The sequence below is a fragment of the Miniopterus natalensis genome, chromosome 11, assembly GCF_054644295.1.
Source record: "Miniopterus natalensis isolate mMinNat1 chromosome 11, mMinNat1.hap1, whole genome shotgun sequence".
NCBI classification, from domain to species: Eukaryota; Metazoa; Chordata; class Mammalia; order Chiroptera; family Miniopteridae; genus Miniopterus; species Miniopterus natalensis.
Genome location: NC_142091.1, coordinates 66,975,902 through 66,999,629, shown reverse-complemented (window position 1 = coordinate 66,999,629; position 23,728 = coordinate 66,975,902). Strand labels below are relative to the sequence as shown.

The following is a 23,728-nucleotide window of genomic DNA, read 5'->3' as shown; positions in this document are numbered from 1 at the left end:
TCAAGTATTAGATAATCACTATTTACTACACCTGTCTGAATTGTGGATTTTTGTTACTTTCATTTATTCAGAGTCTCATGGAAAGAATTCTAGATAGAGAGCAGAAAATGTAGGTTTTCGGCTGGGCTTTGCCCCTTGTTATCTTTGTAGGTTTTTGGCTAGTCATATAGACCTCTTGGGCTACTCATCCCTGTGAAATGATATGGGTCTGGTACTGTGGGTATGCTTTCTAGTTTTAGGTTATTTGAGGGCCTTCTTTCCTAGGTACTGAAGGAAATAGAGAAATTGTAAGGCTGTAGTTCTTCGTCCTAGCTACCTATTAGATTCTTCTGGGGGAACCTAAGAACATACATAGATATCTGGGCTACAAAATAAATAATAAAATTCAGAATCAAGGGTCGAGCCTATGTTTTTGTTTTGTTTTGTTTTGTTTTTAAGGTTTAGATTTATCCTGATATATGTTTGAGAACTACTTGTACAAAGCATTATTTCTACTCTACATATGTGTGTGCACGTGTGCGTGTGTGTGCAGTCTAGTTAAGGAGATAAGACATATAAGTTACAGTGTGAGACAATATATGATTAAATTCTAAGATGAATGAGAAAGATGATAAATATTCCAAGAATTCAAAGAAAGGGAGAACTGGGAGGTGGGATGGTTAGGGAAGGTCTCCATTAGTCAGTGAGTCTTTATCTGGGCCCGTATGACCGGGTGACGTTGGATAGGCTGAGAAAAGGTAAAGGGTGTTCTTGGTGTAGGAAAGATCATCCTCAAAGTAAAAGTTTGGGGAGAGAAACAATTCTGACTACAGTTTTGGTCTTTATCTTAGTTTTTTAATCTTGCAACTGCTATAGATTTTCTTAACATTTTGAGGGAGTGAGCCATGAAGGTATTTGATGGGAGAGAGTGTTCCAGCCAGAGGGGAAGTTCAAGTAGAAGACCCCTGAGAAGCAAACTTGTTCAGAGTTTTTGAAGTACAGAAAAGATGCCAGTGTGGCTGGAGCAGATTGAGCAATGGGGAGAGGGAAGGAGATGAGGTCTGAGAGTAGCAGAGGCCCAAATCGCTTATAGCCTTGTGGGCCATTGTAAAAGATTTCAGCTTTTTCTCTGAGTATGATGGGAAAGCACTGGAGGAGTTTGATCCAAGGAGTAACCAGATCTGTCTTGGATTTTGGAAAGATCACTCTGACTGCTGAGAGTATAGTGGGACAAAGATGGAAGAAAGGAGACCAGTTAGGAGGTCATTGCAATAATCTAGGTGAAAGATGATGGTGCCTTGGAACAAGGAGGTGGTAGTGGTGTTCAAAATCTCTGTCTGTCTCTATTTTAATCCTCACCTGAGTATATTTTTTCCATTGCTTTTCAGAGAGGGTAGAAGAGAGAGAGAGGAAGAGAGAGAGTGAAACATCGATGTGAGAGAGAGGCTGCCTCCCGCACGTGCCCTGACTGGGGCCTGGGATCGAGCCAGCAGCTAAAGCACATGCCCTTGACCCGAATCCAACCCTGGACCCTTCAGTCTGCGGGTGGATGCTCTAACTACTGAGCAAAACCGCCTAGGGCAAGTCTGTATATTTTGAAGGTGGAGGCAAGATGGTTAGCTCTCGAATTGGACGTAGGGTGTGGGAAAAAGAGGAGTCAATGATGAATTTAAGGTTTTGGCCTGAAGGGATGGAGTTGTCACTTATTGAGATGGGGATGATTCTGAGGGGAAGGTTGGGCAATAGATAGCCAAGAGTTTAATTTTGACAAGTGTTGGGTATGAATTTGGAATTCAAGGGAAAGGTCTAGACTGGAGATAAAAATTTGGGAGTCACCAGTACACAGATCCTTTTATAGCCACGAGACTGGGTGAGATTACCTAATGGGAAGAGTTTCAAGAACTGAGCCCTGCGGTAGTTCAACATTTTGAGGTTTTGAGAGGTGAGAAGGGACCAGCAAAAGAAACCTAGAAGAGTGGCAGAGAGATCAGGAGGAAAATCAAGAGTGGGTGGTGTCCTGGGAGTCAAGAAAAGAAAACGTTTCAAAAAGGAAGGAATTATCAGCTGGGTCAGGTAATACTGATTGAACAGGAAGTGAGGGCTGAGACTTTACTATTGGATTTAGCAACTGGGAGGTCATTGGTGATCTTAACAAGAACGGAAGGAGGCAAAAGCCCTACCTGAGTAGGTTCAATAGAGAATGAGAGGAGGGGAACTAGGAGACAACAGTGAGTGTGGTTAACACTTTAGGAAGTTTTGCTGTAAAAGGGAGCATAGACAGGGACAATAACTAGAGATGGAGTAAAGGAAGGCCTTTTTTTTTAAAGATAGAAGAAATAAAGTGATCTAGTAATGAAGGAAAAATTGATGCTTCTTAAGAGTAAGGGGGGAGGGTGCTAGAGGGATGTCCATGTGTAGGTAAGATTAAGAGGGATGGGGGCAAGAGGGATGATTATGATATTGGGGCCTAAAGGAATAAATCACATTAGGCAGGATTCTGCTTTTTCTTCTGAGCACTTATTTGCATTTAAATTTATTTCAAATTTATTATGCTTTCTGTTTAGAACTTAGAAAGGGTTGATAAAAAGCAATAAAACTTATTGTATATAAAATTAGTATATCAGCTTGGTATAGTAGAAAAAGAAGAGATTGAATCTTCAGGGTAAGGTGACATTTAAAAAATTAAAGAATATATATTTTTATTGATTTCAGAGAGAGGAAGGGAGAGGGAGAGAGAGAGAGAAACATAACTGATGAGAATCAGCTATCAGTTGTCTCCTGCACGCCCCCTACTGGGGATCGAGCCTGCAAACTGGGCACGTGCTCTGACCAGGAATCGAACGTTAACCTCCTGGTTCATGGGTTGACGCTCAACCACTGAGTCATGCTGGCTGGGGCTGAGGTGACATTTTAAAGTGTCTTTGAATGACAATTATCTGTGCTATTCGTAAGTCCCTTCTCAAAATTTATGATTGAGCATACACTATAAACTTAATCGTTTGAAATTTGTAATGGGATGAATAGCCTAATTTAAAACATCATCTAGTATTGAAAATTTTATTTTCTCTGTAAAATTTGTTTAATATATACTCTTTATGTACAGAGGTTTTAGATATTATGTAAAAGGTAATTAAGAAGCAGTCATTAATCACCTTTGATTTATTGATGATATTTTAAATTTTACAACCAGATCAGAAATCTGATGATTCATTTCTGTACCAGCTCTAAGTAAAGCATCTATCTGAGAATCTGAAGATTTTTTGACTTTGCAAAAAATCATGTCAAGTTATGTTAGCAAGTTAATATCTCTGAAGCAAAAATAATTTCATTTACTCCAACTTACATATTTTGAGTGTATTTTTCAAGAACAAATCTATATTTTAAAAAGTTAAGCAAATGTGAAAAATTTGAACTACCTTAACTAACAGTGTGAACCATATGTGAGAAACAAATTAAGTGGACTTTCAGCTTAACATGAGAAAAATCAATCTTGTACTTTAGACTTTCAGTAGGTTTTGTATATGGATAGTGCAAAAAGTAAAAATTTATAATTTTTTTTGCTGCGAATTCACTCTTATTAAATTATAGAAAAAAAATTTGCTTTTCTTTTTTTCCTCATCAGTTTCCAAATAGTAGTCAATTAATAATCTTCAGAAGAAACACTTTGGTAGTTCTGATGCAGTGTTTAAGAATCACTAGTCTGAAAATAATTTACTCTTTTTGGGCATCTGAGCCTGTTTGTGAATCTTATTAAAGCTGTGGATCCTTTTCCCAGAATTTTCATACGTGCAGAATTTAGTGCGTAGTATCATGGAGTTGGCAAACGCCTCTGACGCCCGTTCCCAGGGATCCCTCAGGCACAAAGGATCTCAGGTTTTAAAACTTGCCCGAGATAGCTTACTTACACGATTTTTCTTTAAACATTACATGCAGACTTTTCCAAAAACATTTAGCCATTATTTATTGTAGTTTGTTTCTTAGAAGACTAGTTGCTGCTGCTGGTTAAGAGGAAGTGAGGTCTAGTGGAAAGGCCAGCTCAGTCAGCGGAATCTCGGGGCCTGGAAGCCTTTCTCCAGCTTGACTACCAGCTAGCTGTGTGACATTCGGGGAAGCCACTTAACCTCTCAGGCTTTGATTTCCTATGTGACTTGCAGTTTCATGATATGGTAAAATTTGGGATTGACTCTCTACTACTTTTTGGAGAAATGCCCTGGAGATAAGGTGTTCCTCCATGGTGCCTTTTTACTGAATATGACTTTTTTCAGAAGAGTTTATGTGGCTATACTTTCTCAAATGCCATGTAAGTAAAAGTTAAAATCCCAACCATATCTGATCAGTTTGAGTTTAAACATGTTTTATATATTCTGGGTATAAACTATTGTTATTATATGTGTTGCAATTATTATCTCTAATTCTGTAGTTTGCCTTTTCGTTTTCTTAATTTTTTTTGATAAACAGAAGTTCTTAATTTTCATTTAGTCCAAATTATCAGTCTTTTCCTTTTCATTATATTTTAAAATAGTAATATTTAACTTCTTAATCAACTGTTTTTGTCCAAAGTCATTCATTTGACAAATAATGCTGTGGGAGATCGATGCATAAGAAATTATCCCCAGCATGAGAAAGCTAACAAGAAAATAAACCTGCAACAGAGAGTTAAGGGTCCACTCAGTGAATTCATTCATTTAACAAATATTTACTGAGCATTTGCTATGTGCACGGTACTGTTCTGATTCCTACAGAACAGAGCCCTGTAGGTATCCATAATGTTAAGAATCCACTTTTTAAAACAGGTATTATTGACATATAACATTGTATTAGTTTTAGGTATATAATATTTGATATATGTATGTATTGTGAAATGATTACCACAATAAGCTTAGTTAACATCTGTCACCACACATCGTTAACAAATTTTTGTTTCCTTGTGAGAATCCACTTTTTAATAACCATATTATTCTACAGATTTCTGCATGATTTTTCTTTTGTTTGGGAGTCATTCTAATCTTGGTGATTGAAATTGCCATTTATAATGAGAACTTTAAAAAGTAGTGCTGCTAAAGAAAAGGCTGGATAAAACAGCAAATTGAATTACTTTTGGAAATGAATGTTAACTACAAAGTGGGGCCCTTTTAAATTATTTTACTGTATGTTTGGTATGACTGTACATGATTAAATAAAAATTTTATAATCAGGTGACGTGAAGATTTTTTTGAAATATCCCTTGAGGAAATGAGAACACGATTAGAGTAACATCAATCAGCAAATGTACTGTTTAAAGCATAAAGGAAGATACTTGTAGGTTTAGAGCATGGTATGTGGAGTTTAAATCATTTATTACTAAAATATTAGGGGGAAAGTTTAAATTTTTGTTTCCTAATTTTTTTATTGAGGAAGAAGTTTGGGACAGGGAAGAGTTAAAAATAAACAGTATAGCCTGACTTAACTTTTCTGACCTTAGAGTCAGCTTAATGGAGTTTATTAATCCTTTGAAAACACAATTGATAAAAGCATCACTGAGCATTGGATTGGGATCCCAAAACCTTGATTTTTTTTTTCTGGCTTCATAACTGATTAAATAAGTTGGCATAGGGAAAGTCACTTTCATGTTACATGGTTTATAGTCTTAAAACAGTAAGACGAAGAATATGAATGAAAAGTTTAATTAAAATTATGACTATACATTTAAAATGCTGTGAATTTTCAAGTCTTTTATATAAAAGACAAATCCATTTCAAGATTAATTGAAAAAGGCCTTTTGAGTAGACCAAACTAAGGGACAATGGTGTTAGCTCAGTTTGTTAATATAAAGCAACAGACAGTGAAGATCATTTGTTGGGGATGAGAGTATATTTTTGTGTTGTTTAGGTGAGGTGTATTTCATTTTCGTGTGTTTCTTAGGAAAGGGAAATCATCAACTACTTACTTTTCCTTGTCTTGAAAAAACTGTGGAAAAGTGAAAAAAAACCTGGAAAATTAGAGATTTAACTGTTCTTGAAATCTTCCCTTGCTGTAAAAACTACCTATTTTTTCCTTTCCTTCTTTTGGGTTTTAGCGCTTTGGAGATTTTTGTGTTTATGGGTTTTTTTCTTCTTAAAATCAGGTAGAAATCTTTCAGTCTTCAGCTTTTGATGGCATTTCATAAATCTGTGTTTGTAGCCTAATTCCTTTTTCCCCTTCTGTCGTAGGGAGCAAGAGCGCTGAAGGAGGGCCAGTTCCCCCAAAGTTGGTAAGTACTCTTATCAGGCAGGCATAGTGTGCCTGATGCTAGTTGGATAATAATTCACATGTTCAGTGACTTTTTGCAGAAAAGCTCTCTTCCCAGGAATGAGGCTTTGCTCTTTGCACCGAGTGAAAGTGAATTTTTGTCTAATTTCACATAGCCATATCTCAAATGCATTTGTGTTTCTAATAATCCTGCTAGGCTTGCATGTTTCTGCATTCGATAACCTGTTAAAATGTAAAGGTCCCCTGTGCCAAAAATGTCCTTAATGCAGTGGTTAGAGCTGAAAATTCAAAAGTCAGGAAATTCAAAAGTTAAGGTTTCCATTGTGTTTTGTATTACTTAGTGTGCCGTTAAATTTGATGGCCTTAGTATATGTGAAAAATGGTTAGGTTAATGTAACTATGGGAACCTTGACTTTGAAATTTGGGACTCTTAAGTATTTATATTCTTAAATTTAATGTTGGATTGGCTTCATGTCAGATATTACATTTTTAGTGTGTGTTGTTTTATATAATTCTTAAAGAGGAAAAAATAAAGAGAAATATAGCAGTGTGGGCTTATAGGCAAACACATTTTCTCTCTCTAATATCTGCTTTAAAATCTACTTTCACAGCTTATAAATCATCACGCTTAATCATTTCTTTGAATGTCTAATTCAAAGTCACAGATTGCAAAGGGCAGCCTAGTGACTAAGGATCAAACAAATACTAACCTTATTGGGAGAGCATGTATTATGATAAAAAATTAAATTCAAGCGAGATAGCTGGTCTAGGGGAGTCCCCCTAATGCAAAGGCTATCCTTTTTGTGTTTTGTTGTTGTTTTTTAATTCTCTCTCAAATAGTAATTAACTTAGTGTATAGAGTAGATGTTTGGTTAAGGCTTCTTTTTGATAACATAGGGTCCTTGAGGTGTCTTTCTTACCTTGTAGGGATTAGGCTTTGAACATGAAAGGGAGGCATTTGAACCAGTTAACCTTGCATTTACTACCTTTTTATTCTACTTGCCTTTCCCTCATGGAACCTTTTTTAAATAAATAATCAAGACCCAATAGCCCTTTACTCTGAGATGTGATAGAATCATAGACTCTTAGAGAAGGGACCTTAAGGGCCTTCTCTCCCAACCTTTTACCCAATGTGACCATTTCCTTTCCTATATCCCTCACAGATTGTTATTTGGGTACATATTGAATATTACAGTTATTTAAAAATGTAGCTTATTATTTTCTATAATGTATTCTGAGGAACTCTAGCTCCACAGAAATGAATAAATATTACTGAGGTTGGGCGGGGGTGGGAAAATGTTCTGTGGTCAAATAATTTGGGAAATGCTGCATTAAAGTTAAACAGGTTTCTTTACTGCAGGACTTCTCAGAACCTTTAATATGCTAATGTGCATTGTGAATCTCCAAGAGGGGGATATGATATGCAGCATTCTTGAATACTTCTAATGACAGGGAGCCCACTACCTCATAAGGTAACCCATTCCTTTTTTGTACAGCTCTAATCCTTAGCTCTTCCTTAAATTGATCTGAAATCTATCTCCCATAACTTCCACTTCTATTAAGTACTTACTGGTTATGCCAAGACCACCACACCCTCTGTGTTAACCTTTGTGTAATAAGTATGTATACTATTCTGGCCAGGCTTGTCTGGACTATATTTTGCCATTAAATAGTATTCTGGTAAAATGGGCAACCAATTCTAAAATCTCTGCCTCATTGTTACTATGCTCTTACACACTACTCTCCAGCCTCCTTTATTTTGAATTTCTGTGACTTTTAAAATTTATTTCAGTGTTCTGGTTGTTGGGTATAGTTGGGATGGTTTTAGTAAACGTTTGATTTCTGTAAAGAAAGGTGGGAAATAGAATAATGTGTGTGTGCCAGCTAGGCCTGAGCCTAGGCAGCTGAGGTAGAAACTGTATGTTAGAATGAACACCGGTGGCAGGGAGAGGTGCAGAACCCTGCCCCAGACCTGTCAAGGAGAGGGTGCTGCGGGGACTTGACTTGACCCAAAGTACCACACCCTTGTGTTGTAATGGTGTGACCTATGTCAGTATTTCTTTTTTTTAAAGATGAGGACCTGGCCACCTTCCCCCAAAAACCCAAACAGGAAAGATATATATGTTTTACTCAGATACATTCAGACATTCAGATATCATAAACCTAGATGTGTGTGTGTAGAAATTTAATTTAATGGTTAGGAAGCATCATTCTCACTAGCTAAAGTAATTTTTGTCAGCAGTTATAATACCAGAATTTGAACATAGTAACCTTGTCAGATTCCTCTAGAATGGGGATTGCCCAGCTCTGTGCAGTAGCATTTTTTTGTTGACCTGTGGAGTGTCACCAAAGAGCTACCACCATGAAAATAAGAAAACAAATATTGTATTTTTTTATGTCATTTTTATTGATTCATATTAGTAAATGTTAGTTTTCAGTAAGTGTTACTAAAAAATTTTATTATTTTTAGCATCCATGATAATTTTTAGCGCTATTAGTTAAAAGTTAAAGATACTATTTTATCTCTTAGCATATTAGATACATAATATTTTTTATAAATTGAAACCTGATATTTTAGTATTAGGCGTGTAACAAGTAAGGATACACTGATCTGTCAAGACTTTCTACTTTTTTATATTTAAAAAAATTAATTGTACCTACTCAAAACACTATTCTGAGATTATAGATCAAAAGTGGAGTCTTACACCAAGAAACTATATGGTATAGAGAACACAGAGCTAACCATTTTTAGGGGCACAATGTATTATTGACTTACTGTTAGTTAAGAAACATGGTTGACGAGTCAAGTTTTGATTGGAAAAAGGTTTATAGCAGTTCAGGAGCAGAGCAGTGTTTCTTAGCAGTGAATTCAGGGTTACAGCGATACTGCATTATTAGAATCATAGTGAAAGGCCTAGCGGTCACACATCTCCAAGCAGAACTGCACCCAGAGAAATAGTTAGAAAGCCCTTTCTTAGAGAACTTGAAAATAGGAGAGCCTGCAGTCCTCTCAGCAATATGCTGTGTTGAGAAGTTTATAAAAGTTTGTGCGCACGAATAAAAGCATTAAGTGTGTGAGGAATAGCATAGAACTTTAGTTTACAAAGGGCTTTTCATACGGTATTTACCTTGTTCAAACCGCGTAACGCTTTTATGAAGTAGGCGATACTGTTCCCATTTTCCTGATTTATAAGCAAACATACAAATTTTAAAAACCCTAAGTCTGAGCGTGATTACACGGTAAGTAGAATCAGGTTTTTTTGGTTTTGGGGACAGCAAATGTTCTTTGCAGGCATCGCAGCTGCCTTTCTTAGTGGGACTCGATTACTGTTTTTGTTTGGTTGGTGGGTGGAGTTTTTGTTTATGTTTTTGGGTTTTTTTGTCATTTGAAGGTGAGAGGCCATTGAGTGTCCCATGGTTTACATGTGTAGTTTTGAACATAGCAGAGGTTGGTGTTTTGTGCTAGGCAGTTGTTCTTTCTGATGGTAGTATTTAGAGCTGCTGGGTGGTGAAAGACATTGTACCTCAGGAAAGTGTGTCTATTACTGTTTTGTGAATCAGTTTATATTTACCTTACAACTGATTTGTTATTTATAAGTTTTTAGAGTTGGTAAAAATAAGATAAATCGTCTTTTTCAGATTTAGTAAATCATACCTTGTTTATGATGCTATGAACTGCCCCCAAATGGTCTTACATGATGGCTGCATGAGTTGCCTAAGCCCCCAAAATATTTTTAAAAAGGATTTAACATGTGCTTGCCTTGTTTTTGTAAGCTATAAATATGTGTATATAATTTGTTCCTTTAGGCAGAGACCATCTTAAAATTGCTGTCTAGAAAGATCTTTCTGAAGAAGGGTGTCAAAGGAACCTTCTAATGCTCCATATGTTTTTTCTATAACAAGTCACTACCTTTTCTAACCCTTCTTTTAAATGTTTTATTTTGAAATAAAATGAGTAATGGCATTTAGAGTTCTTGACAAATAAAATGTATGCCTTTGTGTGTCTCTAATAAGTAGACAACAATCCAACGAAGGAAGTAAAGCTGTGAGCTCCGCGTTAACTTGAGCTGCAGGCTCCTTACCCTGCCAGGCACTCTGACTGTTACAGCCTCCAGGTTAAGCCTTGGTTTTACTTTTTGGCTCCTGAACATTTTGTTTCATCAGTATAAAATTTTCTGATGCTTTAGCTAGCAATCCTCAGTTAATTTTTTATTATTTAAAAATAAGTACATATTTTCTATGGAAATTTTTGAAATACTGATACTCAGAAAAGAAGAAAGTAAATAACTCTTTGTGTTACCCCTCGGAGATAACCAGTGAAAACTTATGAAAATGCCGCCTGACCCAAACTCTAGACAGCTCATGGTATTGTTATTTTTACAAGTCTTTGTCAGTTTGATAGACAGAACTTATTTTCTTAAAATGTACATTTCTATGACTGTTGAAGGTGGGCGTTTTTTGGGTTTGTTTGTCATTGTTATTTCTTCTTCAGTGAATTGCTTTTTCATAGTTTTAAAATATTAATTTGTGAGTACTCTAACTGTAGATTATGTTAACTTTTTGTTGTTTATATTCTAAGTTTTTCATGTTTTTAATCTGCTGTTTGTTTCCAGAGTTTATATGAGTTGAGCTGAGCTATGATGTTATATGTAACTACCAGTAAAATAAAATATATGGCCTTTCTGGTGTTGAAACTACCCCTTTAACTTCAAGATGATTCTTAATTTGACAAATATTATAACAGATCATTTTTGGACACATTTTCTACAAAATTACAGCTAATTCAAATACTGTTTTCAGGAAGAACTCGAGGACATAAATCAAGAATTTTAGTAGGGAGATTATTTTAGTATTTAAAATTAAAATGACTGTGTAGTTTTAACATGTGAGTTTGTATGTCACATAAACTTACATGACAATAAAAACCTTGGTCTGTCAGTAACTTAATGATTCTCATGTCTTTTTATTTATTATAGTTCCAAAGATTTTCTAAGGTAATAAGTAGCTGAAAAGCCCAGGTTTGTTCATCCAAATACGTCTTTTCTAAATTATATCCTCTAAACGTACTACCTTTATGAAAATTTTTGGTTGGTGATATTATTGTACACTAATCCTTTTCTAGCCTCCATAAGTGAGTATGAAGGAATTTTATGCTTTTGAAATTTACTGTTTTTTAGGTTAAAGTATTTTAATACTATAAATACTAGGGGAGAGCTTGCCAGTAGTGATGTTTTAAGCTAGTGAGGTTAAGCAAATATAATGAAAACTAATATTGATGACTATATATTCTGTAGTTAATGATTTTATTATAACTGTCAAATCAGGTTTTAAAGAAGTGTTAAGAAAACTTAGGTTTACTATGGACTCTGTCCAAAGGTAAATACTTTTTAGAAAGTGTAAAGATAATGAATCTCATTGAATTGGCTTAAGGAGTAGTAATTCTTCTAGCTTCCTGATTGTTCCCTTCCTCGGTTTCTAAGAATGTTGAAAAGTTGCTCTAACTACAAGTTTTGTAGGTATGAAGATGTAAAGTTTAAATTCATTCAGACAGAAGCAAACTTTGCTTTGGAGGAGGGTATGTAAAATCATGTCAAAAGCTACATTCAAGAAAAAAGAAAAAATGTTAAAAGAGAAATTAGCCACTGAGTTCATTTAAATTGCAGCAGTGACAAGCAGAGCAGGCTAGGAAGATTCACATTCACAAATCTAGACTTTCGACATCTCCACATGCAGTTACACACTTAGCCGACAAGATGCACTGGCGGCCTCGGAAAGAAGATGGAAACATCTGTTCCATTGCTAGACCACCTCATCTGTTGTGCACAATAGATTTATTTTTAATACTGCTTTTATAACTTTGTGGAAAACATAGTTACATTGCCTTGTATTTGTGTTAAGCATTAATTTGTTAAATGTAAACCTTTAACTTAAACCAGTTTTCCTGTTTTTAAAAGTTTTTTAAATGGAGTAAGAGTTCATCCAAATGAAAAAGGTACTCTGGCCTTCTGTAACCTCTGAGAGACCCTGAACTTTCCAGTTCACTGTGTGTGATGTTTAAAAATGTGTGATCTTGTTGTTATGTGTCTTTTTCTAAGGACAGTGTGTCCTGGACGGTTGTAGTCTCCCCCTCTAGATTCCCAACTCATCTAGGGTAGAGTGGTCTTGTTCAGCTTTGTATCCTCAGAATGTAGTGTGTAGTGGGGTGCTGAGCACGTAGTAGGTGCATAGACGTTTTCATGACCAGATTAAACATATTTTTTCCCCATTTCTTACTTATTTGGATGCTCAAAGAATAAAACCCAGAAAGTTTTGGTACCAAGTCAGTACAAAACTATTCATTTTGGAAAGAAATCTGTTGGGGAAATTTCTTGCCCTGTGCTAGGAAAATCAAATATTTTTCAGCTACTATAAATGTATTGTTTTAAACATGCATATTTCTTTTATACCTAATGTAATGATCTAAAACATTGATTGATCTCTACAGCTGCAGTGAGAAGAGGAGTTTGTTATTTTAAACAGAGGCTGAAGACACTATAGAATTAGCAGACATAAGAGAAAGTGGAGAAGGTAGAGGATGGAGTTGCAGACTCTGCAGGAAGCGCTGAAAGTGGAAATTCAGGTTCACCAGGTATGTTGTGTGATGGTTGTTAAGTAATGGCCAAAATCAGTGAGCAGCCGCCTCTGGTCTTAGCACAAATTGTTGGTCTTTCAGGCAACTGCCTGACAGGCGTGCCATTTGCTTTGTATCGCTCCTCAGTAAACTCATTGATAATATTTTTAAGAACTTCAGTAAAATATTCCTTATTTCCTTTTCACAGAAATGAACTGAAAATAGTTTTTTTGTATACCAAAGATATTAAAAAAGCCTTTTTTTTCCCCTGTTTTTTGTTCATCTGAGGGACTGTGTTCATGTGACTTATGACTTGATTTGCATATTTTAAATGAGACATGCTTGACTTGACCGCCATGTATACTGGAGTTTTTACTCATTTAGTTTTATGCCTTGATTCCAGTTGTTAGTAAAGAAAATGTGATTGTCTTCACAGGCGTTTAAATTTCACATTTCACAATTCTTACATTTTACCTCAGGTACTTAGGCTAAACAAACCTTTAAAATGTGAAAATTGCCCTAGCAGGCTTGCTCAGTGGTTAGAGCGTCGACCTTCCAACTGAAGGGTTCCAGGTTCGATTCTGGCCAAGAGCATGTACCTTGGTTAGAGGCTCGGTCTGTGTGCATGCAGGAGGCAACCAATTGGTGTGTCTCTTTCACATCGATGTTTCTCTCTCTCTGTCTCTTTCCCTTCTACTCTCTCTGAAAAGCAATGGGAGCCTGGCCGGTGTGGCTCAGCGGTTGAGCATCAACCTGTGATCCAGGAGATCAAGGTTGGATTCCTGGTCAGGGCACATGCCCGGGTTGCAGGCTCGATTCCCAGTAGGGAGCATGCAGGAGGCAGCTGATCAATGACTCTCTCATCATTGCTGTTTCTATCGCTCTCTTCCTCTCTCTGAAATCAATAAAAATATATTTACAAAAGAAAAGCAATGGGAAAAATATCCTTAGGCAAGGCTTAAAAAAATAAATAAAATATGGAAATTAAAAAATATATTAATGATCATATTATATAATTTTAATAAAATACATTGTATATTAAATATAACATTAAATATGTATGTTTTATTTAATGTAACGAATCAGTACAAAAAGCTATCCTTAAATAACTTACTCAATTAACATTTTTATATAAACAGAACATCACTTGTTTTTAATCCTCACTTGAGGATCTTTTTTTCATTGCTTTTCAGAGAGAGTAGAAGGGAGAGAGAGAAACATCAATGTGAGAGACACATTGATTGGTTGTCTCCCGCAGGGGCTCTGACCAGGGCCAGGGATCAAGCCTGCAACCGAGGTACGTGCCCTTGGCTGGAATTGAACCCGGGACCCTTCAGCCCATGGGTTGCTGCTCTAACCACTGAGACAAACCAGCTAGGGCAGAAAGTCACTGTTTTATATCTTTTCTATACATTATCTGAATGTGGTACTAGGTTCAAGACATATACACATGTAATGTTGGGTTAATTAAAAGTCATGAATGATGATGAATTGTCTACTTTTGAATGTTTGGGGTGTTGGAATAGGAGAAGGGAAATATATTTTAAAGGTGTTTGTTTTTAGGTTATGTTTTTCTTTGTTTTATCTGAATAGTCTAATATAAGGTTAATTTCTGAAATAGTTGGACTTTTGATAACTACTGAATTTGCAAGTGTTTGGGATTAATGGATGAGAACTTACAGTAAAGCTTCAAAGGCTTATACATGTGTACACGTAGATGTGTAGATACACACACACTCTCACACACACATTTTTTACATTTAGACACTGTGTGTTCAGAAATCCCTGCTGCTGCTTTGGATCTTGTTAAAACTCTTGCTCAGCTGTAGTGTTGTAGTTTGCTGTGTACAGGGGGGCTTCTCTGTGTGAAGTGTGTTTTGTTTTTATGGTAACTTGAAGAAACTTAGTATATAATAACTAAGTTTTATCTATTTTAATTTAGTATATAATAAAATAAGCACATTTCGTTTTATTTGGTCTTGCTTCTGTTACTAATTGAGAATAAAAATCTGTTTGCAAGAACAAGCTTGTCTTTTTCCTGGATAAAAGTATTATAGCATAGAGGTGTGTTGAATACCCAGTTTGGCTGAATGGCAAATGATGTCAGGGTCACAATTTGTTCAAAGCTGACATCATCATAGAACGGATTTCTAGAGGACAGTAATCAATCTGAAATTTGCATGAATCAGAGGTAATTTAATGAAGTTGATTGTGATTTTTGGAGATATTCCTCCTCAAGAAATTTTGAGATGGCAAAGTTGACATCCTGCTTTTAGTTCATTCTCACAAGATATGAACAGATCCCAGTAAGACTTCCTTGAAAGACTTATGACCTAAATTGAACTAAATTACTAAAAATTAAGTAGTTTTAAAATATTATTGTGTTTCATATTTTAATTCAAGCATACCAATTTTATGAAAATTGTAATTATGAAAAAATTTAATGCTTAAATTATAATTATGAAAAAATTTAATGCTTAATTTGTTTTAAAATTGAATTTACATTTAAAATTACATTCGTTGACTCAAAAGGGATATAATATTTTTCATAAAGTTATCCCAAACACTATCTTAATATTCACATTAACTATTTTCTTATATATTTAACTATTTGTTTTTAGCATAAAATTAATAGCATTTATATTCATCCTTAATTATTACACATTTTGTTTTGTAATAAACTTTTATATGTTTATTGATAGTATTTTTATTCCAGTTACATTTAGAATACTTTTCTCTTTTTAAAAAAAATGTTTCAACACTAAATCTAAGGGATATGCCTTGTTTGGAAATCCGGTGTTGTTATTCTGATGGGATATGTGGTAACCTACATGATCACCGATCATGACAAGTTCAGGGATGCCAGAAATGATATCAGAGTAGGCATTGGCTATTAGACTGGGGCAAAAGCCACCCCTTGGTGCATTTCTAGTTACAGAATGAAGTTAAGGCTGAGGTGAGCTTACCGGACAGAATGTGAGTTAAGAAACTACCTGGTATTGCTGTCGTAGAAATACATTTTTGTTCTTTATGGATAGGGAGGGAGATGGTTTAAAAAGTAGCAATGTGCTGTTTCCAGTAGATAGAGATAATAGACGAATTTCAGAGGGAAGGTGGGGATGGGGAGTGGGGTGGAGAGAGATTAACCAAAGAACTTATGTGCATATATGCATGACCTGTGGACACAGACTGTAGTGTGGAGAAGGCCTGCGGGGGACGGGGGCAAGGAGTGGATGTTGGGTGGAGGGAATCGATGGGGGGGAAAGGAAGACATCTGTAATACTTTCAACAATACAGGTAAATTAAAAAAAAAAAAGTAGCAATGTGTACATGGTTGATGTTGACTAAATGTTTAAATAATAGTGGCCTGTGATGGGCATCTCATCTTTTTTTGAGAAATTGCCTTTTTGATGATTTTTTCACATATTTAATGAAAGCCATATTTAAACTTTCAGAATATATACACGGAACAGAATATTATAAAGCAGAGTAAAGTTAGCATATATTTTCTGTAAAGTTCCAGATAGTAAATGAAAATATTTATACTTTGTAAGTCATTTATGGTCTCTGTAACAACTTCTATGCTCAGACAAAGCAGCCATAGACAGTATATGAAGGAATGGGTGTGGCCATGCCCAATAAAACTTTATTTACAAAAACAGGTGGATGGCCAGATTTGGCTGTGGGCTGTAGTTTGCCAACTCTTGGCATAAAGTATATCCTCATGAAAAATTGCTGTATTCTTGCAATAGAAAGTACATTTAAGTTTTTGGTTTTTTAATTTATCTTTATTGTTGAAAGTATTACAAATGTCCCCCTTTTCCCCCATTGGTCCCCTCCAGGCCTTCACCACACTATTATCTGTAACTTTAAGTTTGATAACACAGTGTCACTTAAAGTCACTAGGGATTTGGATAGTCTAATTAAGTTGTTCAGCATGTTCAGTCCAGCCTCTGGTGATGTAAAAATGCAGCTTGATTGCTTGCGGATAGAAAAGTTAGTTTATTTATTTCCTCAGAGGTGGAGACTTAGTATGGCTTTCAGTCAGTTTTTAAATTCCAGGGTCATGAAAGAAGACCCTTTCAGCTTTAAAAAGGCAATTTTAGTACAGTAGTCAACTCTCTGGTAACTGAACCAAGAAGGAAGATGAAAGGTGTTTTCGTTGGAGAGAGTGGTTAGCCTTTAGGCTGCATTAATAAAACTGTTATGTATGAAAACTTTGTTGTTCATTTTCACCGAGCTCTTGGAATGTGTGTTATTACTATTTTGTAATCAAGACCAGGATATACAAGAGTTACTACTGTCACATGTGAACTAAAGTGTATAGTAACATATATACCTTGCGTGTTTGGAAGTCACATGGTTGGCAACCTCGGGTATCTAGAATGTACCCCAGCACCTGAAGGAAGGCTTTTGACCAACTAGAATGAATGTTAGAAGTCATTTACCAAAGATTATACAATAAAAGCTGACATTTTTATATTTAAGAAGACAAATTAAGTATATAGTATGTTTTAGGAAAATCTTATTTTATGACTGAGAAAATTTAGAAGTACCTTGATACCCAAAGAGAGGAACAGATTTTCAGTTATGTGAAAAAGTCACTTGGGGAACAGCTTATTCCCAGGCAACTTTTAGGAATCCGATTTCTGACACTCTTATCCTTCAGAGTCTTCTGTCCCTGGTTATTGTTACCTTTGGGCAGTGATGCTTTTAGAAGTCGGGTTAGATCAGCCGACATCCATTTTTCTTTGTTTTTCGTTTGTTTGGACTTCGTTTTCCTTAGTAAAGGTCTTTCTCATTCAGCATTCCGGTAGCACTCTCCTTCCCAGGGAACCCAGGTAGGCAGAGTTTGGCATCATGGCTCCCTCACTTTCTTGCTCTCTGATGCTAAGCATCACTGCCCGTAGAGTCCATCCCCGTCTCCCTCCCTGCCCCAGGGAAGACAGTGGCAAAGTCACACCTGACACTGGGCTCCTTCTGCACTTTGCTGTGTACAGACAGGCCTGTTCTGTATGGGAGCAACTTCTTTCTAGGCCTTATTTGGGACTCTAGACAATGACAGCATTTTAAAGAGATGGTTGGCTTTTGGAGCATTGAGCTTGTTTAAATTGCCTTTCAAATCCCCCCCCCCCCCCCCAATCCCATCTCCAGATTTGTTAAAAAGCAGGAGCATTTCATTTCAAATATAAAGTGGGAGTTTGATTTTCCCCCTGTATTAAGAGAAGTGTCTTATTAACCTTTTATATAGATCACAGAAGCTTTTAGTTCTGATTGCGGTGTTACTAATTTTTTGTGTGTGTGGACTTAAAACTCTAGATTTTGGGGGCCAAACCTGATTAGCTATAGTGAGGTAGTATGTAAGACTGATGGCTTTTTTTCTCTCTTTATTACTAGAAACTGGTTGCTCAAATGAAGCAGGATCCACAGGTAAAATACTACTTTTATTCATTTAATTTTTAAATTAAAATAATTTAAAACAAAGTGACCATAAAATATAGACCAATATTTAAGTTTTAAAAACTTTCTCATCTCTCACAGCAATTCTGTTAGCATATTGTTCTTCATGTTTTAAGGGTTTAGAAAAATCCAGTCATTCTCTTATAATATAGCTATCGTTTCATATTTGTTACTGTTTGCTTTTGTGTTAATTGCTTTGAGTACTTTAGGGGGGAAATTGAAAGTTAATACTTTCAATAGAGCTTAAATTTCATTTCCATAAGCCCACTTATTCAGAATCAGTTTGTGAGGCTTTCTGTCGTCTCAAAATTATTGACTATAGCCCAGAACTATTCTTATTTTCTCTTAGTTTATAGTAGAGATATAGTATGGAACATTTAAATACTTAATCACACTATGTTCAAGGTAAGAATTTTAGAATAAGTTTTTAAAAGCATTTAAAATTTTTTTAGTTTTGAAAGAGCCCTTAATCCAGCAAATGTTACATTTTCTCATAGGAGTTTTTTGACTTAGACATTTTATTCTCTATCCCTGCAGAGATCTCCCTAAGAAGTTCTCTCCCATGATTGTATTTATTGTTCAGGCAGTGTCTCTTTTGCGGCCATCAGACAGTGGGTCATAAATGTGGAGAGTACTTATCAGACCCTCTTAGGATTTCTCCCTTGCATTTGTTGACTCATAATCTGGTCACAAAGCAACTAGACCCATTGATGAGCACTCAGATATATGTGTATATATCTTTAGCTTGTTAAACACACCATACATGCCTCATTGTAAATTTAAGTAAAATAAATTTCTTGGATTGTGGAATAGTTCTGAGGTGGATTGATTTTTGAAAGTGGAATAATAGTTATTTCAAAAAATTTAACACCCATTGGCCTAAGTATTGTGCTTTAACACAGTCCATTGATAGCCCACACTTAATTTTTGTTTGACACTTGAACTTCTTTGAGAATCTTTTCCATTTTTATTTATTTTAAAAATACCTTATTTAAATTGGATTTAGGGAACTAAGATGCATTAGACCTTAGATTAATAGATTCTTTTATATTTAACATGATAACCTATATTATCAGGAACTGAAATATTATTAGAAAACTTTAGCATTTCCCATATAGCTGGTCATGTAACGGCAGTCTTAATGTGAAAATTCTGAGGGGGCAGGAAATTGATGGACAGTCTTGTGAGTGTTTCATTAGAGAGAGATATATATACTTCTAAATAAAGACCACGTGGAGTAAACATGAGAGGGAGGATATGCCCCAACCTGGTAGGAGACCAGCAGGGCTAAGTGAAAGAATTGCAAGTGAGATGAAGAATAAGTGGTCTCTCGTTGGGGGGTGGTCAGTCTGCTAGTAGGCTATCCTATATTAAGCATTAATCTTGCTTTTTAAATCTTGGATTTTAACCCCCCCTGAGTAAAAGGCAATCATATTCAGTGTATCTCATCTAAAATAGTCTTTTTTGAATCCTAGAATTTGAAAACTGAGAAAATGCCCCGGTAGTCACTGTGTTAATTTGAATGCTGTAGTGTTAAGGCAGTTGCAGCACTGACAGCTTTTCAAATGTAGGCTAAAATAACAAATGCACTCTACTAAATACGGGAGAGGGCAAGTAGAGAAAAACCTCTTATCTCTGTTGATAATGGCGTTAAGCAGGCAGTGTGTGCATACTTACAACTTCCATTTTTCCTGCTTTTGTCTGATTAGTGGAGCTTTAGGTTTTCTGTCAACTGATAATTTTGGTAAAGGAATAACAGTATGTTTAGTAGAAAGGTGTATTATCTTACAGATGCTAAAATATAAAACTTAGTAAAATTTAAAGCACTTTCAAAGGAGCTGCCCCTGTTGTAGTGTTAGGAGCCTACATTTAGGATCTGTGCGTTAGGTAGTGATAACGCGCCTGCAGTGTAATGCATGACGAATTTGATTGGCTAAATGCTTAAGGTTGCTTCATCATTTGTAATGCAATGTGCATAAAGTCTTCTTGCTACTATTCTGTTAACAAATGAAATATCTCTCTCACAGATATTTTTTCTTTCCAATCAGAATGCTGATTTAAAGAAACAGCTTCATGAACTCCAAGCCAAAATCACAGCTTTGAGTGAGAAACAGGTAGGGGAAAAGGAGGGGGGGCATATTTTTAACATTGCGCTCTAAAGATATGTCTGCTCGAGGCTTCTCGGAGAACTGCTATTTTTCCTTATGTGTGAAAATAAGTGTGGGCAGCCAGACTCAGTTTTAATTTTGTTTGAGCTCTGTTTATCTATTTTTATTTTTGGTTGAAATCAGTCTTGAGAGTATCCCATGGGTATATGTTACTGGCAAATATCTAAAAGCAGTGTGGCAAGCTGCTGTTAACTGTGTTAATTAAACTCTGTGCTTTACCCATAGGGGAAAGGGGTAAAGAAAGTTAGTGGGAGTATGTGATAGAGAATCTTGTAGCTGCTGAATGTGCTTGTTACCTGTTCTAAACACTTAAAATGACATTTAATGTTGTGAATGGATCCCTCTAAATATGGGTCTCCTATCTGATTATTGTTACGCCTTTATGTTAATCTTTATTAGATACTGACTTACTAGTATGTGAGAAGAACGTTGGTTGAACCTTGTTAGATTTGTTCTATATAGGGCAAGAGAAGAGCATCTTGCTTTTTTCCAAGGACATCTAGAAAGTATTTTTTGGAATTTCTTGTATAATCACCAATTCAGGCAGCTCCTGCCACCAGGTGGAGTGTGACAATTGATAGAGCTATAAGTAAATGTCTGTGGTAATCTGATGAATCATTGTTTTCTTGTTACTTCCCCACCACCCTTCCTCTGATTAAAAGGAGCAGTTTTCTATATTGGAGGAGGTGAACTTGTGAACCAAAATGATTAGTTGACTTGCTGTTGGTAGTTAATGCTAGTGATATCTCATTGAAGATTTTGACTGAGTAGTTCTCAGTAATTTATCCTGTTTTTTAAACTTTTATTTAGTGAAATAGTAGCAGTGAGAGTAATCTGTTCCTGGAGATTTTTTATTGTGTTTGTATTGTGTTATTGTATTGTGTTTTCATTTAACTAAGGAGACAAATAAATATTGAGAACTCTGTGGAATAGATATGAGTTGTTACTATTTCAGAGTAAAATCTTTTTCCAAGCTGAGTGAACAACTCCTTCCTCCCCTCCTGTTTTAAACTGCTACGTTTCTCCATCTCGTCTTTTCCAGAGATGGGGGGTGTTTTAAATTAGGGAATTGCCAAACTAAAATTGGGAGGAGGTGGCATGGTGAAGAAGAGTTTTTAAGGAAAAATATAAATAGTTTATTAGTATGTATTTCGCTCTGATAGTGAGTCTGTTCTTTGAAGTCAAAATGATGTGTGTTAGTGAAAGTGGTCTAGCTTTAGAATTCTGTTAGCCCTGAGCCTCCTTATAGTTTCAGGGTTAGTTTGACAAGATGCCAGTGAATGAGTCATTTGCTGAAAAATTCACGTGTTCCAGCAGGGAAAGAAGGTGAGAACTGATTAGTGGAGTAGGGATGGGGGATGCTGTCACAAAGTAAGGCTACATTTGAGAAAAATGGGGCAATTAAAAAGAATTTACATTTATCTAAAATTTTTGTTTGTGACCACTAATATAAAGATTTGGTTTATTTCTGTAACTTTTTGTTAAGTTTTTTCTACTAGAGACCTAGCTTAATAGAAAATTGCAGCTGTTTATATTAAGTAAGACATTTCATCAGGTCGCAAACTCTGTCACCTGAACTAAGTTTGGATTTTAGAAACTAAAATTTTTTAAAATGTCTTTAGCATTAGTAAAGAGAACTAGAGTCAGAAACTGAAATGCAATATTGCAATTTTATTTGCTTAACTATTAAAACAACCTTTTTGATAGAACAGAAAATACATCATTTTTAGGTAGGATAGTACTTGAAGGAAACCCAGCTATAAAGTTCAAAAGCTGATCCTTCCTCAAATTTATATCTAACATGAAACATTGACATTTAGTTTAAAATAGTATTATTTTAGAGCAAACTCCTAATGCTGAATGCCCAGCTTTTTGTTGTTTTTTTCTCACAAGATCCACTTAAGCCTCTGGGAAAAATGTAATGATTTCCCTTCAACTTTAATAACTAAAATTTGAATTACCTTACTTACATGACTAATATTTTAATTTAACATTAATTTTTTGGTTGTGAGAAAAAATTTAAATACAGAATAGTTCAAAGAATGTCAAATTTCAGAATTAACAGTGATTAACCCTTTGTCATTATTTGTTTACATTCTTTTTCTATATGCATTTTTCTGTAATCATTTTTTCTATATACACTTGAAAGCTTAATTATGTAATAGATGCATACATTCTCTTACTTTGCTTTATTAAAAAAATATTGCAGACCGTCATTGGTTCTCACAGTAAGCACTCATTAGTTTTTTTTTGTTATCGCTACTGCAGTCTTTGATACTCAGTTTCTTTCTCAAGACATTATGAAATTGGGAGGCTCTATTTGGGGAAGTATGGTCTCTAGGGAGCATCCTTCAAGGCTAGAACTCAGGGAATTTCATCGAATTTTTGCTTAGAAAGTTCCAGTGCTTCCCAGCTATAACTTGAGTTTCTGAACAGAAACTTTCCATGGCAGATTTTGAAATCAACTTCTTGACCCACAGGGTCAGGTTGACAGTTTTTAACTCAGAAAGCCCCCACATTTGATTGGCTACAGAAATTATATGTTATATAGTCACTAAAAATCATGGTTGCAAAAATGTTTTCGTGACATAGGAAAGTGATCGTGATAAAATAAGTGTAAAAGCACATGTACCTTCATATGCATTACAGTCCCATTTATGTGTGTGTTGTAGGTATGTATGTGTATAGGCATGCAAATGTGTATACAAACAGTGTCAGTATAAAGTGTTGGAAGGTGATGAATTTATAGGTTTTTTTCACTATATTCTTATGTATATTTTGCTATATTCTCCACAATAAGTGTTTCCCTTATAATCAGAAATAGACAAATGTTAAAAAATTTTAACACTAAACTCTTGTCTGTTTTAGGGATAGTTAACATTTAAAAGTCTAAGGACATTCTCCTCATGGTATATGAACCACTCTAATCAGAGAATCCAACTATTTTAAACACTAGTAATACTGAAGTATGGAAGCAATTATTAATTTCTTTAACATGGTTTGTTCTCATTCTCCATTCCTCCCTCCTCATTTTTGGCATGCATATGTGGTCTTTTGCTTGTCAGAGTAGAGGGATTCTGATACTGGAACCAAAGCACTTAGTTGCTTTAGTACTCAGCTTTCATTCTAATTCATTGTAGAAGCAATCTTAACATCCCAAAGTATGTTGCTTGACCCTGTAGTGATTCAGACTTAAGCCATAGTATTTGCCTTTTTATTTCTCCTGCCTTGAACGATTTGCCACCCCACTCCTTTCACCTGATGCTCTCCTGGCCAGGCATCA

At 35.5% G+C, this 23,728-nt stretch overlaps 1 protein-coding gene across 21 annotated transcripts in view; it reads left to right on the top strand.

Moving 5' to 3' along the window:
• PHF21A (PHD finger protein 21A) overlaps positions 1 to 23,728 on the top strand; it is a 181,640-nt gene that overhangs the window by 49,509 nt on the left and 108,403 nt on the right. For 9 of the 21 annotated variants that reach the window (XM_087821840.1, XM_087821836.1, XM_087821839.1 and 6 more), the window contains 5 exons: positions 6,168 to 6,208; positions 7,553 to 7,679; positions 12,692 to 12,835; positions 18,215 to 18,247; positions 20,305 to 20,391. In XM_087821840.1, the coding sequence (XP_087677966.1) occupies positions 12,782 to 12,835; positions 18,215 to 18,247; positions 20,305 to 20,391 (174 nt within the window). In that variant the 5' untranslated portion in view covers positions 6,168 to 6,208; positions 7,553 to 7,679; positions 12,692 to 12,781. Of the gene's footprint in view, positions 1 to 2,288; positions 4,280 to 6,167; positions 6,209 to 7,552; positions 7,680 to 12,691; positions 12,836 to 18,214; positions 18,248 to 20,304; positions 20,392 to 23,728 lie in introns of those variants that run through there. The other 12 variants (XM_016204069.2, XM_016204061.2, XM_016204068.2 and 9 more) reach the window with 4 other exon arrangements.